This window comes from Hirundo rustica, chromosome 1 (assembly GCF_015227805.2).
Source record: "Hirundo rustica isolate bHirRus1 chromosome 1, bHirRus1.pri.v3, whole genome shotgun sequence".
In the NCBI taxonomy this organism is placed as follows: domain Eukaryota; kingdom Metazoa; phylum Chordata; class Aves; order Passeriformes; family Hirundinidae; genus Hirundo; species Hirundo rustica.
In genome coordinates, this window is record NC_053450.1 from 96,595,336 (window position 1) to 96,617,699 (window position 22,364).

Here is a 22,364-nt window from a genome sequence, read left to right on the forward strand (position 1 = left end):
CAATGAACCTTTGGTGCATCACTGCTTGCAAAGTGGGAGTGTGGAATGGGGAGAAAATGGGAATCTTTTCAGAAAATAAAGCCCTCGCAAATTGTTCCGTTCAGAATGGTCAGGCTAAAAGCATGACATTTGTGTCAAAATAGAAAAGGGTTTATTTTGTTTTCCATTGATAGAGCAATGAAAATGGCAAAGCGCTAAGGTTTCAGTGAAAAGTGCCTTTTGATCTCCAGCATAAGGAAACGTCTTGTTAAAATGGCATTATTTATAAGGCCTTCAGAAGGATTGATTTATTAAATATATTCCTTATTTCTAGCTTACTAGAAGCTAGTAGCTCCATATTCCCAGTGATTTTTAAATAATTAAATAAAGCTAATAAAATATATAGGACATAAAACATAATGAAAAAATCCATCAGGCTGTGTACAACAATCATGTTGTACCTTGAGCATGACTTCCACATACAGTTCATAGTGCAAATTATGACAGCTTAGACAGCCAACGTCACACCTGCCATTTTAACTGTGACCAAGTGAGTGCTGCCACCCAGCTCAGCACTTCAGTTCACCTCACTGTCCATCCCTCCCACTGCATACAGTAGTGGGTATGGTTATCTCAGCAGGCTCATTTCCAACAGAAGGCCCTAACATATCTATCAAGTGAGCAGCTTTCCCAAGTGACCACATCTGCCTTTCCTAGGGAGTACAGTTAAAGAGTCAGAAGTATAAAGACTTCAAGCTGCAAGCTACGCCCCATCTCCTGTACGTGACAGAACTTTAATATTTGCAGATGTTTACTCGGACAACATGCTCATTTTTTGAACTGTTCATTCCACACCACTTATGTAAATGCAAAGATAAGGTTCCTTAAAAACTCATGAAATCTACAAAATCTGTATGTTCCAGAATCTATAACAAGATTGTAAAAATGTGCTGCAAGCAGTTTTCTCCCTAGCAAGCTGTCTAGACAATCCATTATGTCTGAGGAGGCAGCACTCAGCAACAGTGCTTCTTTAAGCATACATCATGCCAGTCAGTCCTACAAGCCACTTAGGAAACTAAAAAAGCTAAACTAAAAGCTAAAAAAACCTAAAAAAAGCTATCAATGTATCTGTACCAATAATTAAAACTCCCTCAGCCTAAAAGTTTATTCTGAAGTCTTTGGAGAGTTGAGTCACACTTTAAAAATTTCTTCACTTACATCTTTTTCACTGTACTGGCAACTTGGTCATCATCTAAAAAATCATAATTTCTCTTCTCACTCCTTGGTTTACAGAAACTGAGGAGAGCTGGCAGGCAGCAAAGCAGGCCATCATCGTGAAAGCCAGATAACTGTCACCATAGCTCTAAACTCACCTCTTGCCTTTCTCTATTAATAATGCTTTAATGTGCTTCCACTGGTGAGGTCTGCCCCCTACAGCTCCTCAGCCCCGCTAGCAAAGCTGAGGGAATGAAGTGGTACCCACGAACAGGAAAGCACAAGTTTGGGACTATCTAAATTTATGCAAATGACACAAATGGCATGCATCTGGGGGTGTTGAGCGTGCAAGCTGATGTCTTTGCAAGGCAAGTCCATCGTGTCTGAAAGATCATGGTACTGGGAGAGATTTTCTATTACTGGGGACAGGGGGAAGAAAAGGCAAAAAAATCATACCTATCTGCAAGGAGGGGACCAGGGAACTACAGGCCAGTCAGGACAACCTCATCCCCGCAATGGTTATGGAAGAAGTCCTCATGGAAGTCACTTCAAAACACAGGAAGGATAAGAAAGTGACCAGGACAGCCTGTGTAGCTTTACCAAGCACAAACTGCAACTGACCAACCTGACCTACAAAATGACAACTTTCCAGTACCTGCAGGGAATCTACCAGGAACTCTTCAGCAGCTGTATTGATAGGACAAGGAGTAATGGGTACAAATGGAAAGAGGGGGAAATTCAGGCTAGATATCAGGAAGAATTTTTTCACTGTGAGGGTGGTGAGACACTGAAACAGGTTGCCCAGAAGACTGTGGATGCCTCAAACCTGGCAAGTGTTCACAGTCAGGCTGGATAAGGCCTTGAGCAACCTGTCTAGTGGGACACATCCTGCCCAGGGCAGCAGGCCTGGGACTAGATGGTCTTTGAGGTCCATTCCAACCCCTTAAAACTCCATGAATTCATGGTTTTAAGAGCAGTAGGTGCTGTTCACAGTGCCTTTAACAAGGCTGCTGACAGTTTCATGCAGTATTTTTATTAACGAATTACTGATTAGTTAGTGGACAATAAAAATGGCAGAAAATTGTCTGGAGCATGAGGCTCAAAGAATTTCTCCTTGGAGGAAAAACATACAATTTTTGACCAGTTACAAGGCAGCCCACAGTGCCTAATACTAGGGTCAACACTCTTTAATATCTTTTATTAACAATAAAGTTCATGAATACCAAAACAGGGAGAGTAAGCAATAAACATCTTCATCCCAATGGGAAGCAGAAGAGCAGATGCTGATCTTTCTGCTGACCAGTGTCAGGACCTCAGGAAACAGCATGAAGTTGTGTCAAGGGAGGTTTAGTTTCGATATCAGGAAAAGTTTCTTTATCCAAAGAGAGGTTGGGCTCCTCTGAAAAGTGGTCACAGCACCAAGCCTGATAAAGCACAAAAAGTGTCTGAGTAACAGCCTCAAGGTCAAAGTGGGACAGCTTAGGGCTGTCCTCTATAGGGCCAGGAGCTGGACTTCAGGGATCCTTGTGGATCCCTTCCAACCCAGGATATTGGATGATTCTATGAACTCAGGGCAGCACTGCTATTCAAAGGGATCTTAGTCTGAGGATATGGGCTGATCTGAACACCATTAAGTTCAGGGTTACTGTACAGCTGGGAAGGAGTAACCACACACCACAGTACTGGTGCAGAGGGCTGACTCACTAGAGAACAGCTTCACAGAATAGCAGAGGGTAGCCTGGGAGGTAATTTGAGCGTAAGTCAAAGTGTACACCCATAGTAAAGGCAATAAATCACTTCCCAGGCTGTATAGTTGCGCACATGTGTGGCAAGCAGATGGATGCTCTCTACTCAATGCCCACAAGACACGTTATCTGGAGTAATACATTCACAGGGCTTCTAAGTACAAGAAAGATGTTGGCCTACATGAGTTACCTACTGGAGTGCACTCTCAGCAAGCTCACAGATGACACCAAGTTGGGTGGAAATGTTGATGTACTAGAGGATAGGAAGGCTCTGCAGAGGGATCTGGACAGGTTGGATCAACAGGCTGAGGCCAAGCATAAGACAGTCAACAAGACCAAGTGTCTTCAGACACAACAACCCCATTGCAGAGCTACAGGCGGAGCCAGAGTGGCTGGAAAGTTACCTGGTAGAAAAGACTCTGGGGGTGCCTGCCAGCTATCAGATGCTGAACAAGAGCCAGTGTGTGCCCAGATGGTCACAAAGGCCAATGACCCTGGCCTGCGTTAGCAACAGTGTGGCCAGCAGGACCAGGACAGTGTTTGACCTGCTGTACTTGGCACTTGTAAGGCCACATCTCAAGTCCTGCGTCCAGTTCTGGGCCCCTCACTACAAGAAAGACATTGAAGTGCTGGAACCTGTCCAGAGAAGGGCGATGGAGCTGGGGAAGAGCCTGGAACACAAGTCTGATGAAGAGCAGCTGAGGGAGTTGAGAGTGTTTAGCCTGGAGAAAAGGAGGCTCAGCCATGACCTTATTGCTCTCTACAACTGCCTGAAAGGAGGTCGTAGCCAGGTGGGGGGTCAGTCTCTTTTCCAAAGTAATAAGAAAGAGGATGAGCAAAAACAGACTCAGGTTGGATCAGAGGAGGTTTGGACTGGGTATTAGGGAAAAAAATCTTCACAGAAAGGATTGTCAAGCATGGAACATGCTGCCCAGGGTAGCAGCTGAGTGACCACATGCAAAGGAATTTAGAAGATTAGGTGTGTTGATTAGGGACATGGTTAGTGGTGGATTTGGCAGCACTGGGTTAACAGCTGCACTTCATGATCTTGAGGGCTTTTTCCAATAAAGGAAATTTATTTCTAAATGATTTTGTGATTCTATAAACAAGCCCAGTGGTGAACCACCAAGATAATTAAAGGGCTCAGGTATATGGTGTACATGAAGAGGTGGACAGGACCCATTCAGCTTTAAGAGAAGGGTTCTTGCTGCCTACAGCTATCTAAGGGGGAAGTGTGCAGATCATGGAGGCAGGCTCTACTTGAAGGGACTTGGAGACAGGACAGGAGATAACAGACAAGTTACAAGGGAAATTCCAATTAGATGGAAGAAAAACTTTATCATAATGATGACAGTCAGACATTGGCAGAGGTGTCAGTCAGAGAGGCTGTAGAATCTCCATTTCTGGAGGTACAGCTCACCCAGACAAGGCCCTGAGCAACCTCAACTAACTGGACCTGCTCCAAGCAGGGAACTGGATCAAATAACTTCAGAAATCCCTTCCACGCCAAATTCAAAGAATGAAGCTCACCATTCAGATCTAGGTGTGACGAAGTATACAACAGCATGTGACAAGCTCAAGTAGTAGGCAACTGCAAAAGCTTCTCACCTCTACCAAACCAAAGCAGTAGCTTCATTGCACACATGCTCCCAGATGTGAAGGGTTAGCAGACAAACCAGCTGTTTGAACATTCAGATATTTCATTGCTGATATTATTAAAGCACCTAATTATTCCAGCTCCCACCAAGAAGGAAAGGATTTTTTCAACATCTTTGTTTATTCACTGTTTCTGCAGTCCTGGAAGCGAGCTCTCTGAGGTTTCCAGTTGAGTGGCCCAGCACTGAAGTTTTGGAAACCCCACAGCACCCTCATGTGGCTAGATGTTGCTAGGAGTTCTCCTTCCTCCGTCTGAATTGTGTGAGGCGCAAAGTCCACATTTCATTAATAGGTTTATCTCCCCACCACACCACCAACTGGGCATGGTTCTTATGCCATAAATAAAATTTCTGCTGCCACACAGGTCTTCCAACAGACCCTGCTCCAAGTCTCTTATTCCCACCAGAGTACAGCTGGAAAATACGCCTGCCAGATGGCTGGTCAGGGGCACCAGCAGCCGGAGCAGGAACCCCAAGCAGCACACTCGAGAAACATGGTGCTGAACCCTGCTCCTGTGAAGCCTCTAGGTAATACCACTCACGCCAGGCTAGGAAGCAACCTTCACTGCCTCTCTCTTTTCTCCTCAGAAAAACAGTTTTCCTTCAATTTAAGGTAACACTGAAATTTCTTGGTAGCAGAAAAAAGATTTTCTTCTTTTCTCCCCACTCCTTTTTTTTTTTTTTTTTAATAAAGACAGACTGGGAGAACTGCTGCACTGCTTCTTTCCAGCCCTCCCAACCACTGCAGTGCAGTGCAGCAAAGGAAAGGTCCTGACAACTGCACACACCTCCCTCACTCCACCTTAACCCGTACCTGCCTGTCCATCCCCTTTCTCCTTGAGGCAGGTAGGCTTTTGGAACAGGCACAGGCGCTTCGTATGCTACATTTAGCTTGGCAGATCCTCTTAAATTATAAACACAAGCACTGTAAACTGCATTAAGAAGTTCATAAAACAACAACCTACCCATATTTTCATGTCAAAGCCATTCAAAAGCAGCATCAAGGTTGGTGCAAAGAAGAGGTCAAAAGGCTTAGCTCCAAACATCCTGCTCTACATTGTATGAGTCTGCAGTTGGCTATTTCCCTATTGTCTGTAAGCTGAAAACTTAAAGGGAGCTAAATAGTATTTTTAAAATGCAGTAGCAGCAAAAACAGACCACTGTCCTCCAGGTTCCCTGCCCTGATAACAAGCAAACACAGGCAATGCCTTCTCAACTCCCTGTTTTAGGGATAGAGAATATGTGTATTTTTTGATTACCACCAATGACAGAAGCTAAATGAATTAACATGCTCTACAAAACATTACAAGGCTAATACAGTTGACAGAGGAAATTACAAATATTTTATTTACAATCCCACCATAGTTTGGTTCAGAAAAGTCTTCTGCAGGACATCTAGTCACTTACTAGACTACTACATTACTTTGTCCAATGGTAACCTGTTAAAAATTTAAAAACCGAGGACATTTCATTTTATGAAGTGGTACTTTGAACCTTGCTGATTAAGAATGGGTAAATTTTTAAACTCTGAAGAAGAACCAGTTTGACCACAAGTTACTGTATGCACCACAATAAAACAAGCAAAATGTTACTGTCCACATTACACAAGAACCCTTCAGTCCTTAAGGCTTCAGAGGATTCCATTTAATAACTAAAAGAAGTTGCAGATGGCAGTTCCAATTTCTCAAGTGTTTTGAAAAAATACTTTTTACAATACAGCTCTCAAAGCACATGAATGTTTCTGCATTTATCACTGAAGGCAAAAAAATTTGTATAGTCTATCAACTCTGCTGGTGAAAAACATGTGGCTAATATAAAACAACCACTAGTCACCATCTCCCACATACAAACTAAGGAGAGAAACATTACCGGCCAGATAAGGTTTTCGTTGCCAAAGGTGCCATCCCTGATCTCTGAGTGAAGCCCAAAATACGAAAATTTTTTTGTAAACGTGCCAAACGAGAAGTCTAGAAACTAAAATTCATCAATGGTTATCAAAAATTACAGACCCTTGAACTGTTAGCTTCATTGCCCACTAAAAATATAACCTGAAATGCAACTCACCCATCCACATTCCATGGTGCATTCCCACATGCAACCATGACCTGACAGGTGGCAACTGTTCTTAAGTGTTGTAACTGATACACAAGTTAAATTTGGAGAAAAGCAGCTTCCAAACTGAAAGAAGCCTGAAGCTCAGAGAGCTCTCTTGTGCTACGTGAACTTGCACAGCTGAAAACACTTTTTCCCCCAAGTTGTCTCTTAAAGGACATTACCCCTCTGCCTACCAATTCTAGTTTTATCTTAAATTTAGGTAAAATATCTAAGTTCCAAAACAACCCCCAAAATCAGTAGGAACCTGTTCAACCATCATTGTGCTAACCAAAATTCTGGAAAAATGGATTAAGAGTTACCACTCAAATAAAACCTCTCTCCTCTGAGCTATGCTACCTACATAAAGAAAACAGCAGGTCAGCAGCCAAAAAAGCTATTTACCTGGCAGATACATGTCATTCCATTTTCAGATAACTGGCAGACCCAGTAAGAATCCACTATGAAGCACGCTGACTAAGAACATAAGACTTCAGCTTGAGAAGGAGGACCCATGTGCTAGCATGAAGTAACAGGTGCTCCACAGCTCTCACACACTACCAAACCAGAAAGCAGAATTAAGACAGGAGTCCTTGGCATTTCTTGGACTCTGAAAAAACACTGCAGGTTTTTTGGATATAAACTACATTTCATCACCTCACCTTTCTCCAAGAGGCAACTCAAGCATGTGTGTTTAGGTAACATAGGCCTGTGATAGCAGGCACCCTATCAAACATGCCTGAGATTCCTGCCCTGTTCTGGAGATAATCAAATCACAGCAGAACCTGCCTGTGCTGGCTCACACATTCATCAAGTGATCACAGAAAGTGTAAGCAGCATGCTCATGAGGAAGAAGCATGGATGTCTGAAATTACAGATTTTGTCTCCATCATGTCCCATGATGAATTCCTGCCTCCCGAGAAACGTCTGAACATTTGCCAATGGGAAGCAGAAAATTAAATCCTTGTTTTGCTTTGCTTGTATCCACAGCTTTTGCTTCATCTATTGAAGTATTTTTACCTCAGCCCAGGAGTTTTCTCACTTCTAGCCTTCTGTCACACCCCTCCCACTCATTGCAAGGAAGTGTGTGGGTGGCTCTGCTGGGAAGAGCTGCCTGCCGGGGAGAGCCCACAACACATTTCCTACAGCTTAACTACAACTGCTGGTAAGTCTGTAGTTCATGAATGGAACAATACTCCCGAGATAAACTGAAGACTTGGAACCTATTGCTTCATACTTTACATATCACTCAGATGATGTCAGTCTCTTCCACTTCTATTGTCCAATTCATCCATGCATCCCACAAAAAGAAATACCCTTAGGTTTTCTAAAGGTAACCACCTTAACTCTCAAGCAAAGCCACCACCTGTCTCTCAGGCCAAAACCCCCTACATGCCATGCATTACAAGAGTGACCTGTCCACCTGGATGTGGATTTACTGCAATTCTCCCTCTCCCCTTGCTCCTCCCTCCAGAGAACCACTTTGCCACCAGCGTAGGGAACTGGGTAAATAAAAGAAAATGCATTCCTGACCTCTGTGGTCAGGAATGTGTTTTCACAGCACTCAGGCAGGCAGGAAACAGACTGGCCTCATGCCTCCACCTCACTGCACAGAGGGCATGTGTATTTCTGATCTCTCAGCTTAAGGAAACTGCAACCTGCCAGAGGCGGGGATCATAGCTGCTCAGAGGCCTCAACAATCATTCTTTGGGTGTCTCCCTTCCCAGACGTCTTTTCTGAAAGGAAAAGGTCTCTCTGGAATACAGAACTTAAACGTATCCTTCCCTTTTATACCTTCTGAATAATACCAGATAAGCCTGCAAAAAGATATGCCCTCATACTGAACCACATCCAACATTTTCAACAGGACAGAAAGGGCCACAGAAGTTTTATTTTGAGACCCATTAGCCTGAGGGGGTGAAGCAAGATTTACACTGAATGGAACTTCAAAGCCTGAAAGAGAGTATCTACTGGGAAACATAAAACTGGTCCCAGAACACAGACTGATCAAAACCCATTTTTCTCTGGTTTTCTGAAAGAAAATTATTTTAGTGTTGAACTTGCAATAATTCAGGACGAATTCCCCATGAAAATAAAGGAACAACTTTCTAAATTAAATTATTCCCTCTCTCTGTGTCTGTAGTCACACACACACACAAAAAAAAAGTTATTTGTGCAATCTGTTCTGTATGCCAACAATTTCTAAGGTCCTTTTTAAAAAAAATCAATTGTGTTCTATTTGGACTGAATTATTCTGAAATGCTTGAATAGTAAGTAACTTTGACCTCCAGCACAGACCCATACCTGTAAGGACAAATTATTTTCCAGACTTGTGCTGGTCTCATTTGCAGCATCAACAAAAAAGAAACCAAAATTATGTATTAAAAAAGACACCAATGTTTACCACTTAAGTATTAACTTAAAACAAATTTAAAATTCCCCCTACATCCTTATAATCTCCATGTCTTACTCTCTTTTGTCTCCTGAAAGATCTGAACATTGATGCAGAGAAAGACACGGGGAAATAACTGTTCCCATCATACACAGAATTATAACCAAAATGTCAATGCAGACAGGTCCCATTTTCTCAGGTAAAGTAGACCTGAATTCTTCAACAACTAGACCCCCATTAATAATTTTTTAAATCCTTTTTTTTTTTTAATTAAAAAAGCAACAAACAAACCACAAAACTAAACAAAGCAAAACAAGCAAGCAAAAAACATATCCTTTTGGCATCCTATTTTCTCACAGACATGCCATTACAACCCCTTCTGCTGGACATCCTCCCTAAAACACTAACAAAAGCACTCTGAAATGAGTCTAATGAGGTAACATATAATTCTGGGGAGGAAAGATCAAAATCCTTCTAAGAGCACTTCCACAGTCAGTTATGCACAGACAAAGGTGGTGACAGCCCAGCAACAACTCTCTCATTGTTCCAGCTGTACAGGGAATTCAACTACTGGGCAGCACAGTGCAGAAAGTCAAGCACTTTCAATGAAACCCAAGTGCTGTCCACAACCAGCAAGGAAAGCTGTGCCTCTGCTGTGTCCCCAGCTCTGCTCAGGGTGTTGGACAGAGAAGCACATTGTGCATGTTACTTAGAGAGCACCTCTGGAAAAACACAGTGCTTGCCCACAAGCTGTGCAGGATGCCCCAGTAAACCCTAACAGACCTAACACTGAACAGAAGATGTCAGAGAGCTGATTAAATAAAGTTCACATCCTACATGGCACATGTAATGCAGTGGTGCTGTTCTAGAACATGTCAACACTGCGGTGGTGTTGATGAGTAACAAAAGCCAACTGATGCCCCGAGCTAACTAAAGAGCACGGACAAAAGGAGAGGTGGAAATGTGAGTTATTCACCAGGCTGCCAGTGGAAACCATGCAGCAGATGGCTCCACCTGCTAAAATCACTTTCTCCTACTACTTTCTCTTCATTATTATGCAAATATAAGTCTGCGAAGTCAACTATACACACATTTTACATTTTTCCCCCCCTAAAAAATGTTTAGTATTTTAAAATATTCTGCAACAGGTATTCTGTGAATCTAAGTTTTTGTTGTTTCATTATCACTAGTTTCTATTACTCGTGATTTAATGTTATTTGATGAGTTTCAAAGGTTCAGGATTCAGGAATACAGCAAGTTCTAAAACCATCTTCAGAGAGGGAAGGAAATTGCAGAAATGTCTTTCAAAATGTTTAACCGTCTACTCAAAAGGGGGAAAAAAAAAATCCAAGTCCCATCCACTTTGAGGCTCACCTGCCAGACACTGAAACCACTCTGAACAGCTTTAAACAATACAGGCTCTTTGGAACAATGGCAGTGCTTTGTTACTTCTTTAGTGATTTTGTTACCCTAACAGTCTCCAACACTCACAGGGCTCAAAATATATCAATGGGATTTGTATTTTAGCAAAACAGATTAATACACTTATTCACGTTTGTTCCAAATCATCGCACCATGAAACAAGCAAAACCCCAAATTTCAACTCAACTGCAGCTTGCCCAGTCTCAGCAGCTGCCATGCTACCAGGCACTAGGTAGAACTAGATACCTGAATTAGAAAACAAAGGAAAAAAAGCATTAATCCTTCAGAACTGGATGTACTTCTTTTTAATCTTTCCTTCACCAAGAAAAAAAGGGAGATCATTTTATTTCTGTACAGAATCAGAAAACCCTACACCCTGGGGCCAACCTTACTGTAAATCTTTTAGGTCACTCAAACTGCAGTAACCTTCCCCCAACACCCTCAACTCTCTCTCAGTACTGACTGATAGACAGTCACTTTTCAGAGTCATATGACAGAGATAAAGGCTTTTTCAGATAATATGTGGGAAAACAGTAGTATTAAGTGGTTTCTTGAACTACTGACAATGAAACAAACCTAAAAGATATCTCCAGGAGCTCAGCAAGAGTTCAGTTCCTGTTCAAGGAGAGGAACCAAACAAATGCCCTCTGTATTAATCTAACAAGGTCACCTAAAATTCACTGGTAGCCCAGGACATTTTCAGATAAATTTTCAACAGCTCTATAACAAAATAGCTTTCATAGGTCATCTTCAGTCACAAACACAGTTTACTACATGACCAGAAAAAGAAAAGTAATATAATCACTTCTGAAGCCCAAAAATATATTGAAAAAGTTTTCACACCACTCAAATATTCAAAGGAAATTTTAAAAATAATCATTCTTCTTACACAGAAGTTTAATTAAGCTTATTAAAGGAGACCTGAACTCCTGCTGAGCTTCCCGAGACTGCCCTCAGGTCTTACTTAACCTAAGTAGGGATGGCCCTATGGCTTCAAGAAAGCACTCAGGTTAATACCGCTCTTGGGCAGTTTCTCAGAGCTAACTCCAGCTTGATTAACTGCATGTTGAGATAGACAGAGACTCCTTTTGTCACAGTAACGTTCTTCTGTGCCCAGGATATTGACAGTTGATCCCCCACTAACTCAAGAACTGCAACGGAACACAACTGGTACCAATAGAAGATTCTGAATCAGTTCAGTTAAAACCAGTCTAAAAGTTGACTTTGTGTCAGCATAACCTCATTTATGCAATACCCCAACTAATTTAAAACAAAATTAAAACAACGACTTGACTAAAACTGTCATTCCAAACTAATAAGAGTGGAAAAAATACTGTGAGGCTGGTTTGCACCTAACATTTCCTGTTCCTTGGGTAAATTAAACATAGATTCCAACTCTGAAACTGAAGATTGGAAGCTCTCATCTTGGGCATTACTAATTCCCAAACAGCAATTTTGAGGCTCCTCTATAATGAAAAAGAGAGGAATAGTCACATGGATGGAGGCGCTTTGCCCAAGTATCAAGTGTTGTGTGAAATTTCTTACCTAGCGTTCTAGACGCTGCTGAAAGATACTTCTGTATATTTCATAGTTTCCTCCAGCATTAGAGCTGAAAGAGGACAACTGAGTCTAAAGAGGTGGATCTCTGTACCATGTAATATTTTGTTTGTCTGGCTTGGAGAAGGGGAAAGGAAGATACATCCTAGAGACACAGAGTGTGGTCAATTCAACTGCCTTCAAAGAACTGATTTCTGAAATAGACATAAAATAATTTTTTCCTCTATACTATGAAAGTTAAAAGTGGGCAAGTGAAAAACTGAAGAAAAAAAATCAGACACCATGTTCTAGTATGTCAAGAAAAGGTAATGCAAACATTCTCTACAGAAAGGATCATGCAATCATTTCCAAAAATGATCACAAAAAGTAGCAAATCATGAAATATGCAGTTAAGGGGACAACTTCATGCAGAATGGGTGTGTACAGTACATACCCAGATAAGATCTCTTGGGAGGTGCTTTGATTTCTTCATCCTTACTATCTGCAGCTACATAAAAAAAAGAGTTGAAGGGGAAAAAAAAAGAAAGGAAAGACAAACAGACTTTTATGATTAAATGCAACAGTGGTTATTTGAGTTACAGTTCAGTCAGTTTGTACATTTTATTCATTAAAAAATAATAGCCATACTAAAACATGCCAGAAATTTTAGTTCCCATGCTTTCTATAAGGCTTCCAACCCCACAATATTAAGATAGGACTGAGCAGTAGAAATCCCAGAACAGTCTCACTGCACAACCCAACAGCAGTGTACCTATGAGGGGAAAATAAAGGCTTAAAAACAATAGACAGCTTGGGTCTTACTTTAGACTACATAAACTCTAACTCTTCATAATCAGAGAAAACAAGCTGTTACCTCAGCAACAGTGGGCATGTGGATATGTATGGATAGACAACTGAGACAGTAGTTGCCTTGCCTCTGGTGGAAGATGCTGTCCAAAAATACTGTCATAAAGTTCAACATCAAGAAGGAGAGAACAGACCTCATCTGCAACCATGCTGCATGCTAAACATTTTGCACTCTAACCTTCCTATGCCAATTGAAAACCGTGTATTTCACAAGAGAGTTTTCCAGTGCCAAAACCAAAGCTCTTTAATGGATCAGAGTGCTATAATAAGACACAAGTTATAAAGCAGATTAAGTCAACCAGCAAAACTAGATTTATGACAAGAGGAAATCACCTTCATGTAAAAGACACAGGAGCCCATGTTCTACTTGCGAAGCCTGAGCTGCACAAGCAAGGAGAGATGTCCAACCATCTCCTTTCGACAAATGCTGACTACTGGTTTTCAGTACAGTTCACATTCAGGGGGCTCAAAAATCTGTCACAATGTCTTGGGCATAACTAGAATCTTTGTTGGAGAGAGGTGGGAGGCTGATTTGGGGAAAGACAAAGAAGGTTCTTCACAGAGTGTCTGTCTCTCCAAGAATATGAAGAAACTGCTCTGGCCCGCCAACATTCCCCAAAGTAACTAGATGTTTTCAGCTGTCTGTATCTATAACCATCTTGCTTCAGCCACCTCTTGGCTCTCAAGTCAAGCCATAGCACATGCACCTTTTTGCATTTCAGTATTTAGCTCTTTAGCACTGTCGCATCATAATGCCCCAAAATATTACAATACTTTGGAGAAACAACAACAAAATTAACAAGAACTCTGGCCCTTTCTCTACTGACCCAACAATGCAGCATACATACCGCTGCACAGACACAACTTTAAAACTTCAGAACAAATATGGAAAACTATTGTTACCACAACAATGGTAGCAGAAAATCTGCATTAGAGCAGTTAAGATGCAGTGAGGTTAAATACAAGATAAAAGATGAAAAGCTGTTGCTCAAGCCTGCTGATTTCACATGAAGAGACTCCTTCATGTAGCCTTCAAAGCATTCATATACAGGGGAGAGAACTGTCCTGTCACTGGAGGTTTTAAAATCAAACTGGATTATTTGTTGGTTTTGTATTTTGTCTGGTTTGGATGCTGGCTTTTCCCAATCTCAATTGTTAAAAACAGACTACACAGTCCAAATTTAAGAAAAAAGTAATAGAACAGTTGGATATATGAAGTGCACCTGCTCCGTTTTCAATCACTACGTACTGAGGGATAAAGTCTTATGTATACCAAACAAAAAATCAGAGAAGGCAGCAACAGCACAAAGATGCGTTGCACCACTTTCAACTTAATTTCATTTTGCAATACTAAAAGGGAGTGGAGGAAAACCCCGTATTGAGAAGTAACTGTGAGAAGTGGAAAAAATTAAGAAAACTCACATTATCTTTTTAAATTCTCTATATATAGAGTCTAAAAAAAAAAAAAATAAATCAAACATTACTAGAAAATCTAGGGAGACTGCATTACTCATGCTATGGTAGTTAACCTACAAATGAAGGTACAAACAAATTGAATGGCTTTGTATGTTCTGAATAGTTACTGACATTTCGGGTATTTTAAGCCAGTAAAACCACAAAACAGGCTAAAATATACAAAACAAGCTTGTCAGGATTTGAAGAGATTGCTTCTTAATGCATCAAGATAGGAAGCAGATTCCTTCTGAACTAGTTATTACTTAAGGGACCTAATCTGTGAGAAAAATAAAAACAAAAGGAAAAAAGGCAATTCCCACATAACTGAAAACACACTGGGGTAAGCATATAATCATGCCACCTGGAAGAAATACCACATTTAACAATAATATAAGAAAACAGCAAACTCCTTTCCACTGAAATATTCTATTCTTTCTAAATATTTTGGATTATTTTGCCAAAACATTCAAAGGGAGGACAGAAAAGAAAAACCTTTAAAATGAAGACCAGCCATGTGAGAAGTAACAGTTATGTTATCATACAGAAATGGTGTACCTTCCCTCAGGATTCTGCAAGATTAACCAAAACCAGTGACTTCAAACCTAGCTCTTCACTGCCCCAGTAAGCTACAAGGAAAGAAAGTTAAGTACACAGATTTGTCAGCTTGCCTAGATCGCCATAAAACTTAAGAGATAAGATTATGTGTATGATTAGAAACACAGTTCTCACTCCTACTCGTATTGTGCCTGAAACCTACCATTCTGCCCAGTTTGAAAGGAGCTCTGTATGCATCTGTATGTTTATTCTGAGCCATCATACAGCTGTCCTTGCTTAAAATCAATCCCATGTAAGAAAAATACTCAAGCTATTCTCAGTTTGTGGGAGGATGCAAGCCTTTCAATCAAAATAAATAATTAAGGACCACAAGTAGGTAAAAATCAGTCTCTCAAATTCCATATGACAAAGTGAGTTTTAGGAAAAAGGATTATATAACACAGTGCAACCTTAAAGAGTTTCTGTCATCTGTCAAGGGAAGGACTAATTACCTAAAGGAGACTATATCTTTCAGGGACAGTTGCTTAAAGAGCACAGAATACTAAACTGAAGAGCCTCCCCTTTCTGTCCAAAGGTTACTGAAGGAGCCTGCAAGTGTACAAGAACAATTTCCTCTCAGAAAAGACAAACAGAGAAACCTCTCAGTCACTTCACAAAATGCTAGTGCAAACAGCACAGGATGAAGAAAGCATACACGCCTCTCCCAAATGGTTCCTTGATTTTATCTGCCACTAAATCTGGCTGAAAGTAGTTTTTATGTTGTTCATCCTGCCAGACTGAAAACTCTGGTGAACATAGCAGCTTGTGTTTAGAAGCTGGAGTGTAGCTCCTCTTCCACATGAATTCACTTACCTGAATAGTTTCCCACAACAGTCCACAATGAGCAGGAACGGAAGTAGCTTCCTTAGCTACTTAGATAAATTACCCTACTGCACAGCCATGAGCTGCTGCTTTCTAATGATGGCTGTGGATATTTGGAATTGGATCAGACCCTCAATTATTAGAGAGTGTGGAAAAGAACAGATGGAGAAAATAAATTATACATCCTTAATGGCAAATCAACTGACAGAAAGCTGACAGTGTTAATTCCGTTCTTGTTGGTAATAAGCTGTTACATAAAATGCTGTAAGTCAACACAGAGAAACAAAAACCTACCCGTCTCACATGTTTTATCTGCAGGGGAAAAAAGCAAGGACTTTGCACAAAGACTGAACCTTTTATTAAACAGAGAATAATAGTCTGGCCAAACTGAAATTATCAAGATTAACCAAAATAAAAAATGTGGGAGAATTCCCATAAATCCTAACTAATCCCACACTAAAGCCAAAGGAAATAGTACACAAAAAGAGATAGTTCTGCAACCATGATAAGAAACACCTGTTTTCTTGACAGTCAGTAAATCAAGTAAATAGAACATTATTATCTACAAAAGCAAATGTTTGCAATTACAACATTTAGATAATAATGTAAGATCATAACTAAGAACTTGGTTAAAAGTACAGCTGAAGAAAATAACTTCTTCCTCAAGCCAAGATCTTTAAAAAAAATCCAGGCTACCAAAACAGCATAACAACCAGCTCTATATTCAGAATGTGGTATGAAATATTAGGGAGAACTCAAATTTCTAGACGGAACCAAGACCTGTCTGAAATAAAATTTCAGCTGTACATTTTTGTCTGGTTCTGAAAAGTGCTACAGTGGGGACACTGAACTGCAAGACAGAACTTTCGTACTAAGTAGAGTACATCATATTTTCAGAAATATTTACCCTAAAAAAGCCAATTCCCGTCACTGACCTGCAAAAGAGCGGCGTTTCACGTTCAACTCATTGGACACACGAACTTCAGTGCACAGCTTCAGCATCAGTAACATTGTAATGATCATGATAATGCTCTGCCACAAAAGCGGGGATTCAAAATGCCTTCCAAACCTAAAAAAGGAAAAGGAAGTATGTAAAACATCTAAACCCTGAAAAGGAAATGCTAACAGTAACAGGTGTGGAAGGCTGAGGAAGTCAGTCACCAGACCAACCTAGTTGCACATACAGTAGTTCAGAGCAGAAGTATCTGAGAACCTTATTTCAACATCCCAGTGGACTGATCCTAGAGATGCTGAAGTGAGAAGCTTAAGTCTTTTCTTCAAAAGCCATCAGCAAACCTATTGTTTTGAAAGGTGAATTACATTCATTAAGCAGTAAGTCAGTACAGAGAGACCAGAGAGTTATTCCACATTAACATCAGTTATGTGTGCTCTCCACGCACACACTCCAAAGATTTCACATGGACTTCTGTGCAAAACTTACCTTTCTCAATTTTTCATTTTTAAATTAAGTTATAAAAACAATAGCACTTGCCCTAACACCCAGGGCTAGAAGTAAATCTGGCCCTGTCTAGTAGACATCTGAGGGGAAAAGCCAGATCTTCAAAACACACCGACTACTTAATAAACTTTTGTACCAAGACTGGGGGAAGTAATGAAGTACAGAGGACATGTCATGGGAGCTTCCAAGCACTTCCTTCACACAACAGAGAAGGTGTACTTGGATTGTGGCCAGTCTTGACTGAAGAGCTGACTCTCAAGTGATTGCACAAGATTCTGCTGTAGGAAAAGGAGAACCCTTCAGTGGAGATCAGTAATGCTCCAAGATCCTCTTCCTACATTACCTGATGAAAGCTCAGCAATCCCCAACACACACTCAAGTAGGTGCATAAGGGGGAAAGGGTGGAAGCTTACCATGTGCAGCCCTCAAAGCACATTGCGTTTACACCAGGAAGGTGACATACACCTCACAGTGAGCTGCTCTGCTGTGCTCAGTTCTGCCAGGTTTTATGACTTGAAGACAGAGATGCTGAGGAAGTGGTTTGGTCAGAATACATAGCTGTGCTCCCCAGCTCCCTCACCTGCACTGTGAGGCAAACAGGCTTTCTAAATTTCCCAACAGCGCAATAACTAAGGTCAGTCCTAGGCCACATCACGCTGACTGAGTCCCAAACCTCACAGGCATGGCAATTATTGCACTCTTCTTGACAGTTCCTTTTTTACAGCACTCTGGCAAAATGTGATTTGTTAATGCTTGGGCTACTTTCACGGCCAAGCTCCATGCTAATAAAAGCCAGCTAGGTTCACCATCATGCTGTCTCACACTTCTGTGTTCGCACTGCAGCCATTCCATCAGTGAGAGATTTTTTACAAGTCAACTAACAAGGAATAGGAGAGAGACTGGAAAGTCCTTGACTAGCTTCCTTGGAAATCCTGTGTAGAAGAGCCAAGCAGGACATCAGTGAAAATGACCAAGTATTTCTTGTCTAATGGCATACACCTGAGGAAAAAAGTACAACTCCTTGAGCCTCCACACTACTGCCAGAGGGCCCACCAGTAACTACTGAAGGAACAGCAGTTCTGTGACCTTTTGTCCCCTACTTCTTTCTACCCTCAATGGAGCCATTACTGTAACAAACTGGAGGACACCATGAGGAAGAAAATAAGGAACACAGCTGATAAGCATAATCATAGGCAGTGTGTGCTCTGGGGAAGGCTTCCACTGCACTAGTTCAAAACATAGAGGAAAAGAACAGAAGTTTGGCCTAGCCTATGCTCCAGGCTCATGATTCCAGAGCTCATTCAACCCATGTTGCTGACTGTGGCCAAGTTCCCCTCATCTACTGGAATTCAGTAGTGTTATATTTGTCTCTTACTTAGGGATGAGAAAAAATATGGGACTTACCGAAAATAATGGAGCAGTTAACTATAAACCAGTTTACATCAGGTTTAGAAAAACCACCTCCAATTACAAATGTATTTGCATGTAAAAATACAGTAATGCATTTAAAAGGGGCTGAGCTAGGAGCACAAGTTAGAAGCTATTATGACAGTAAATCCAGCCACAGCAAGGTTAGTTTCTGCCTGCTAATGAGATTATTGGTCATTCACTAATGGGTGCCCCACATAAATATTGCTTGCAGTATAAATAACCCACTTACTACAAACGCAAATAAGCATAGCTGCTTGCTTGTCTGATCACAACAATTTGTCATGAAATTCAAGTACTGCTGCAGACCCCCCTCCCCCCAAACACTAGGTGGGAAAAAAGTAAAAAAACCCTCACAACATATAAGAGAGTTAAAACGGAAATTTAAAAATTCTGATGGGAACTCCAAACAATGCAAACCACCGGTAGGGTTTCTAACAACCATTCAGTCAAAGACAACAAAAGTTATACAACAAAACATACTCATGTGAAATGATCTCCCCAAACACCAAACCCCAGAATGAGTCTTGCAGGTAACACAACCCTCTAAACTAGATCACGTATACAGGAAAAAAAATAGCTGCCATGGAGACCAACAGGCAGAGCAAACTACACCACATGGATTACACACTACCTGGGCAGCAAAACTGAAGGGAATACCACTATCAAGGACCACTCTTGGGTTCTTGAAGCTGTAAAAGTAAAGCCAGAATGTTCATTTTGCTCATCATGGACACAAACACTACTCCGAGCTGCCTACTCTACTTTGCACTGATATCAGAGCCTGCCAAAGCAACACTAATCCAGTTTAAGGCTCCTCAGGCCAGCTTGAGCCAGGACTTACATCACGGGATGTAAGCCCTGCAGGGAGAGCATGCCATTCCATGTTCTGTTTCCTTTCTGCCTCACAGACATTATTCCTGTCTCTGCATAAGCAGGAGCCCGGAGAGGAGGAACATTAAGGTAATTAAAGCACATTATGAGAGAAAGATGAAAAGCCTTAGGATACTAGAACAGGCTTGTGGAAAAGATCAACTTTGAAGTCCTAGGGGTGAGGGGTCACCACCATTATTCTGCATTTTCGCCCTGAGAAGAATGACAAGATTTGTCTTTACAAACAAGCCCTGGGTCTGCTGGTAGATAAAACTAGCACTGAGAGATAAGAGAAACAATAGGAAGGATTCTACTGATTGATGAATGGAAAAGAAGAGACTTGCCTTTACAAACAAACCTATGGTTTGTTTGTAAAGGATACTGAATATTGAAAGATGAAAGTAACAATGGGGAAAAACCCATAAATCGCATAAGAATTAAAAATTAGGGGGATTATACATTAAAAGGGGAATCTTAGGCATTTCAGGAAGTCTGTACCTCTCAAGTACCTCAGTCAGTGCGGAAAGAGAGAGGGAAATGCGGCCGGGAAATTAGGATAAAAAGGAGGCTGCAACCTCTGAAAAACCGAGAGACCCCAGGGGAAATGCCCCATGGCCTCCCCCTTTATTAGAATAAAGTAAAAGGACTCCTCTGTCTCCTTTTTGGACATAAGCCTCTGGTGTTTCTGGATTAATTTTCCTAAAAATCTGGGGTCTCTTGTCCAGGATATTCCCACCGTCCAGGGCAGCGGGCAGCGAGCGGAGCTGAAGGTGTGCCTCACCCAGTTTCGGTGATCAACTCCCCTTGGTGGCGGCAATTGATTGGGTTCCTGAGACTGTCCAGGAGACAGACGAGTGGCAGACCAGGGGGGTCCGTGAAGAGCCCACAGGGAAGGACCACTGGAAATCTCACCAGTGAGTAAAATGGGATCTTCGGGGAGCAAACCTGAGAGGGCACCCATGGAGGGTAGCACAGGTAAAACACAGCACCCATGAAGGTTTGCAAGGGTAAAGCCGGGAAGGGGCCCTGGCAAAAGGGATGACAATCCCATAATACCCTGGAGAGTCCCTTGGGGAGAATGCTGAGGTCTTGGGACAGACTATGCATTCACCCAGAGGTAACTATGGAGATGATGGTAAAATATTGTTATTTTGTGTGGCCGGAGTATAAGTTGCCAAAGGTGCTTATGTGGCCACCTTGCGGAACAGATAGGATTCGTTTGTGTAGAATTTTGTTGAAGTATTTAGAAGGGAATTGGAAAGGATGGATTGAAAGGGAATGTGGATTGATATGGTTTAGACAAGCAACAAAAGAAATCTATCTGTTAAAGAAAAAGGGAGAAGAGGAAAAAAGGGAGGAAGGGGGAACTGGTGAGAATTGGGATGTTCTTCAGTACCTTCCCCCATCATGTCCTCTGGTGTTGCCCGCTGAACCAGGACCAGCTGCAGGTCCCCTGTATCCTCAACTCCCAGAGCAAAGGGATCAGGGGAATGTTGTTCCTATGGCCCCACCTGAGAATAATAATGGTGTAGGGAGAAGGGAGCAGCCTATCATACCAACACGTAGAACCAGAAGAGGAAATCAATTGAGCACACCAGAAGCCCCCCAGACCCAAGATATAGGGGTACACCAGATGCCACTCCGCCAAGTTCCTTTAGGAGGTCAAGGGGGAGGCTTCGGTTTGTAATTGCACCACTTACTACCCAGGATATAAGGGGACTGAAAAAAGAATTACCCCCATATTTGGATGATCCCATAGGGGTGGGGGAAAAGATAGAAGAATATTTAGGAAATGCAGATTATACATGGAAAGATTGGGATTTTCTCCTGGGGATTTTATTTGGCTCATCAGAGAAACAAATGATTCTGCAGAAAGCTCGGCAGCTGTGGGAGGATGAACATCCACAAGCAGCGGGGGGGGCTGGACCTAATGTACCTACAGTAGATGATGCCAAGCCCCAGGCGGACCCCCAGTGGAACCCAAATGAGGAGACCAGTTTGGCTCACCTCCACGATTACCGTGCTTATTTGATTAGGGCAATTAACAGCAGTTCCCAGAACTATCAACATAGCTAAGGCTATGTCCTTAGAACAGGAGAAACATGAAAGCCCCTCTCATTGGTTAGACAGGATTAGAGAGGCCTTGCGGAAACACGGGGGCATGGATCCAGAGGGACCAGCCTTTGACACACTGCTGAAGGTACAATTTGTTACAAAGGCCTGGCCTGACTTACGGAAAGGGGTACAGAAAGATGAAGAGTGGCAGAACAAGCCTCTAGAGGAACTAGTTAGAAAAACACAGCAGATATATATGTAAGGAGGGATGAGGAAAAGGAAAAGGCTAAGGCAAAGATGATGGCAGAGTTTTTGCAGCCACAGAAGAATAAACCACAGGGTCCAAGGGGTCCCCCGGGACAGAGGGGATGGGGTTGGCCACAGGGAAGTGGCAGAGGCATTCCCCCCTTGGCAGGGGGGAGCCAGCCCAAACAGCAATTGAGAAGGAATCAGTGTGCTATCTGCCGGGCAGAAGAGCATTGGAAAAGGGAGTGTCCGCAGAAATAGCTGGACCTCAGGAGGAGGAAGTCCAGAAGATAATGAAAATGGATTGTTAGGGGTGTCAGGGGCTCCCATTATATCAAGGACCCACCACTCAGGAGCCCTTGATAACTTTTAAGGTGGGTCCAGATAGAGAGGAGGTGTGTTTTCTGGTAGAAACAGGGGCCTCTCGATCCACTTTAAATTTTATACTTAAGGGGGGGGGAATTATCAAAAATATCATTAGTCATTCAAGGAATGAGTGGAAAGGATGAGCGAGTGTATTTTATTCAACC

General features: G+C 41.9%; 1 protein-coding gene across 2 annotated transcripts in view; it reads right to left on the minus strand.

The window, feature by feature from the left end:
* Window positions 1–1,665: 1,665 nt before the first annotated feature.
* SLC66A2 (solute carrier family 66 member 2) overlaps window positions 1,666–22,364 on the minus strand; it is a 39,604-nt gene continuing 18,905 nt past the window's right edge. For both annotated transcript variants that reach the window (XM_040084253.1, XM_040084244.2), the window contains exons 3-5: window positions 16,709–16,842; window positions 12,490–12,543; window positions 1,666–1,740 (exon numbers count right to left, since the gene is read on the minus strand). In XM_040084253.1, coding sequence (XP_039940187.1) covers window positions 1,688–1,740; window positions 12,490–12,543; window positions 16,709–16,842 — 241 coding nt within the window. In that variant the 3' untranslated portion in view covers window positions 1,666–1,687. The remainder of the gene's footprint in view (window positions 1,741–12,489; window positions 12,544–16,708; window positions 16,843–22,364) is intronic.